Here is a 5,313-nt window from a genome sequence, read left to right as displayed (position 1 = left end):
CTCTGTTTGTTTCCAAGGCACACCATTCAATATCACAGTAATCCAAGTCTATGCCCCAACCACTAATTCTGAAGAAGCTGAAGTTGAACGGTTCTATGAAGACCGACAAGATGTTCTAGAACTAACATGCAACAAAGATGTCCTTTTCATTATAGGAGACTGGACTGCAAAAGTAGGAAGTCAAGAGATACCTGGAGTAACAGGCAAATTTGGCCGTGGAGTACAGAATGAAGCAAGGCAAAGGCTAACAGAGTTTTGCCAAGAGAATGCACTGGTCATAGCAAACACCCTCTTCAAACCACACAAGAGAAGACTCTACACATGGACATCACCAGATGGTGAATACCAAAATCAGATTGACTATATTCTTTGTAGTCAAAGATGGAGAAGCCCTATAAAATCAGCAAAAACAAGACTGAAAGCTGACTGTGGCTTAGATCATGATCCTTACTGCCAAATTCAGACTTAAATGGATGAAAGTAGGAAAAACCAGTAGACAATCAGGTATGACCTAAATCAAATCCCTTACTATTATACACTGGAAGTGACAAATAGACTCAAGGGATTAGATCTGATAGACAGAGTGCCTGAAGAACTATGGATGGAGGTTCGTGACATTGTACTGGAAGCAGTGATCAAGACCATCCCCAAGAAAAAGAAATGCAAAAGGCAAAATGGTTATCTGAGGAGTCCTAACAAATAGCTGAGAAAGAAGAGAAACTAAAGGCCAAGGAGAAAAGGAAAGATATTCCCAACTGAATCCAGAGTTCCAAAGAATAGCAAGAAGAGATAATAAAACCTTCCTCAGTAATCAATGCAAAGAAATAGCGGAAAAGAACAGAATGGGAAAGACTAGAGATCTCCTCAAGAAAATCAGAAACACCAAGGGAACATTTCATGCAAAGATGGGCTCAATTAAAGACAGAAACAGTATGGACCTAACAGAAGCAGAAGATATTAAGAAGAGGTGGCAAGAATACACAGAAGAACCACACAAAAAAGACTGTCACAACCCAGATAATCACAATGGTGTGATCACTCACCTACAGCCAGACATCCTGGAATGCGAAGTCAAGTGGGCCTTAGGAAGCATCACTACAAACAAACCTAGTGGAGGTGATGGAATTCCAGTTGGGCTATTTCAAATCCTAAAAGATGATGCTGTGAAAGTGCTGCACTCAATAGGCCAGCAGATTTGGAAAACTCAGCAATGGCCACAGGACTGGAAAAGGTCAGTTTTCGACAGGTCCCCTTTGCTATGAGCCCAGGGCTGTGGAAAGGCAGTGAGGTCATGGGTGGGACCTGGGAGAGTGGAGGACAGGCATCTGGGGCAGCCCGGGGCAAAGGCTTCCTTCTGTCTCCTTCCCCTCTGCAGCCTTGGCGGTAACTCACAGATGACTCAGAGGCTGGAGCTAAGCGGCCCCGGACCACCATCACAGCAAAGCAGCTGGAGACGTTGAAGAACGCCTATAAGAACTCCCCTAAGCCCGCCCGGCATGTGAGGGAGCAGCTGTCCTCGGAGACAGGCCTGGACATGAGGGTTGTACAGGTTTGGTTTCAGAACAGAAGGGCCAAGGAGAAGCGACTGAAGAAGGACGCGGGGCGGCACCACTGGGGGCAGTTCTACAAGAGCGTCAAGAGGAGCCGGGGAGGCAGCAAGCAGGAGAAGGAGAGCTCCACGGAGGACTGTGGGGTTAGTGACAGTGAGCTGAGCTTCCGAGAGGATCAGATTCTCTCAGAACTTGGCCACACCAATAGGATTTATGGCAACGTGGGGGACGTTTCAGGCGGACAGTTAATGAATGGGAGCTTCTCCATGGACGGGACAGGACAATCCTATCAGGACTTGAGGGATGGGAGCCCCTATGGAATCCCCCAGTCTCCATCCTCCATCTCGTCCCTGCTATCCCACGCTCCTTTGCTCAATGGGCTGGATTACACGGTGGACAGTAACTTGGGCATCATTGCGCACGCAGGGCAGGGAGTAAGCGAGACGCTGAGAGCCATGGCTGGGGGACCCACCTCTGACATCTCCACAGGAAGCAGTGTAGGCTATCCCGACTTTCCGACTAGCCCGGCCTCTTGGCTCGATGAAATGGATCATCCTCCTTTTTAAACACTTCTCCTCCCCACCCCACCTGTCCTTCTGGCTTGAGAGAATATCTTCAAGGATCGAAAGACACTTGCCTTTTAAGGATCGAAAGTGCACCAATGTGAATTTCCATTATTTTCAATGGAAGTCCTCTGCTGATCCCAGGGAGGTCGCGGCGGGACCCCACTGGGGCTGGCTTTCCTGGGAGGCGGTGGGAGATCAGCCGCCTCTCAGAACACAGCACAGGGGCGCAGAGCCCAGAGCGCTAGGGTGCAGGCTGGTCGGCTCCTCCCCTGCCCCCATCCTGCTTACAGGCTTTGGCTGCTCAGTGCTTGGTTGATGGGGTGACTGTGTCAGGCCACCTAAGCCTTCAGGAACTCTGCTCCAACTGGAGAGTCTCATGAGATGTCCCCCGAACCACTGCTCTCGCCAGAACTGAGATTCCCGAGGTGGAGGCCTCATGGCCCTTGAGTATTGATAAAAGTGATTTCTGGACCACCCTTACTTAACCCCAATTTTCAAAATTAAAAAAAAAAAAGTCACTTATTAAAGATCAGTGGAAAACTTAAAAAAAAAAAAAAAAAAGAAAAGGTCAGTTTTCATTCCAATCCCAAAGAAAGGCAATGCCAAAGAATGTTCAAACTACCACACAATTGCACTCATCTCACACACTAGCAAAGTAATGCTCAAAATTCTCCAAGCCAGGCTTCAACATGAACCGTGAACTCCCAGATGTTCAAGCTGGATTTAGAAAAGGCAGAGGAACCAAAGATCAAATTGCCAACATCCACTGGATCATCAAAAAGCAAGAGAGTTCCAGAAAAGCATCTACTTCTGCTTTATTGACTATGCCAACGTCTTCGACTGTGTAGATCACAACAAACTATGGAAAATTCTTAAAGTGATGGGAATACCAGACCCCCTGACCTGCCTCCTGAGAAATTTGCATGCAGGTCAAGAAGCAAAAGTTAGAACTGGACATGAAACAACAGACTGGTTCCAAATTGGGAAAGAAGTATGTCAAGGCTGTATACTGTCACCCTGCTTATATTGTATATTGTCACCTAACTTATATGCAGATTACATCATGTGAAATGCCAGGCTGGATGAAGCACAAGCTGGAATCAAAATTGCTGGGAGAAATATCAATAACCTCAGATATGCAGATGACACCACACTTATGGCAGAAAGTGAAGAAGAACTAAAGAGCCTCTTGATGAAAGTGAAAGAGGAGAGTGAAAAAGTTGGCTTAAAGCTCAATATTCAGAAAACTAAGATCATGGCATCCGGTCCCATCATTTCATGGCAAATAGATAGGGACACAGTGGGAAAAGTGAGAGACTTTATTTTGGTGGGCTCCAAAATCACTGCAGATGGTGGTTGCAGCCATGAAATTAAAAGACACTTGCTCCTTGGAAGAAAAACCATGACTAACCTAGATAGCATATTAAAAAGCAGAGACATTACTTTGCCGACAAAAGTCCATCTAGTCAAAGTTATGGCTTTTCCAGTGGTCATGTATGGATATGAGAGTTGAACTATAAAGAAAGCTGAGTGCCAAAGAATTGGTGCTTTTGAACTGTGGTGTTGGAGAAGACTCTTGAGAGTCCCTTGGAGTGCAAAGAGATCCAACCAGTCCATCCTAAAGGAAATCACTCCCGAATACTCATTGGAAGATGATGCTAAACCTGAAGCTCCAATACTTTGGCCACCTGATGCTAAGAACAGACTCATTGAAAAGACCCTGATGTTGGGCCAAATTGAAGGCAGGAGGAGAAGGGGACGACAGAGGATGAGATGGTTGGATGGCATTATCAACTCGATGGACATGAGTTTGAGCAAGCTCTGGTAGTTGGGGATGGAAAGGGAAGCCTGGTGTGCTGTAGTCCACGGGGTCAAAAAGAATCAGACACAACTGAGCGACTGAACTAATACCATACACAAGGATAAACTTAAAATGGATTAAAGACCTAAATGTAAGACAAAATACTATAAAACTGTTAGAGGCAAACAGAACACTCTGTGACATAAATCACAGCAAGATCTTCTACGACCCACCTACTAAAGTAATGGAAATAAAAACAAAAATAAACAAATGGGATCTAATTAAACTTAGAAACTTTTGCACAGTGAAGGAAACAATAAACAAGGTGAAAAGACAACCTTCAGAATGGGAGAAAATAATAGCAAAGAAAACAAATAACAAATAGGTCACTTCCAAAATATACCAGCAGCTCATACAAGTCAATATGAAAAAAACAAACAACCCAATCAAAAAGTGGGAAAAAGACATAAGGAGACATTTCTTCAAAGAAGACATTCAGATGGCTAACAAAGACATGAAAAGATGCTCAACATTGCTCATTATTAGAGAAACGCAAATCAAAACTTCAATGAGATATCACCTCACACCAGTCAGAATGACCATCATCAAAAAGTCTACAAACAATAAATGCTGGAGAGGGTGTGGAGAAAGCAGAATTCTCTTGCACTGTTGGTGGGAATGTAAATTGATATAGACACTATGGAAGATGGTATGGAGATTCTTAAAAAACTAGAAATAAAACCACCATATGACCTAGCAAGCCCACTTCTAGGCATATACCTTGAGGAAACCAAAACTGAAAAAGACACATGTACCCCAATGTTCATTGCAGCAGTATTGACAATAGCTACAACATGGATGCAACCTAGATGTCCATTGACAGATGAATGGATAAAGACACTGTGGTACATATATATAATGGATTATTACTCAGCCATAAAAAAGAATGCATTTGAGTCAGTTCTAATGAGGTGGATGAACCTAAAGCCTATTATACAGAGTGAAGTAAGTCATAAAGAGAAAAACAAATATCATATACTCACACATATATATGGACTCTAGAAAGACAGTACTGATGAAATGATCTGCAGGGCGGCATGGAGACACAGACAGAGAATAGTCCATGGACACGGGGTCGGGAGAGGAAGGAGAGGGAGGGATGAACGGAGAGAGTAACATGAAAATTTACATTACCATATGTAAAATAGACAGCCAATGGGAATTTGTTGTATGACTCAGAGAACTCCAACTGGTGCTAACAACCTAGAGTGTGGGATGTGGAGGGAGGTGGGACGGAGGATAAAGAGGGAGGGGACATATGTGTACCTGTGGCTGATTCATGTTGATGTTTGGCAGAAACCAACACAATTCTGTAAAACTATTATCCTTCAAAAAA

The 5,313-nt window shown here is 44.1% G+C and overlaps 1 protein-coding gene across 1 annotated transcript; it reads left to right on the top strand.

The window, feature by feature from the left end:
- Nucleotides 1–491: 491 nt before the first annotated feature.
- On the top strand, nucleotides 492–2,116 carry LOC133050612 (LIM/homeobox protein Lhx4-like; the record flags this gene model as incomplete). Its single annotated transcript, XM_061134891.1, has 2 exons — nucleotides 492–504; nucleotides 1,395–2,116. Coding segments are annotated over 2 exons (735 nt in total), but the record flags the coding sequence as incomplete, so codon positions are not given.
- Nucleotides 2,117–5,313: the final 3,197 nt, after the last annotated feature.

The sequence above is a fragment of the Dama dama genome, chromosome 32, assembly GCF_033118175.1.
Source record: "Dama dama isolate Ldn47 chromosome 32, ASM3311817v1, whole genome shotgun sequence".
Classification (NCBI taxonomy): Eukaryota; Metazoa; Chordata; class Mammalia; order Artiodactyla; family Cervidae; genus Dama; species Dama dama.
The sequence above is the reverse complement of the archived record's forward strand: the minus strand, read 5'-3'. Positions and strand labels throughout refer to the sequence as shown.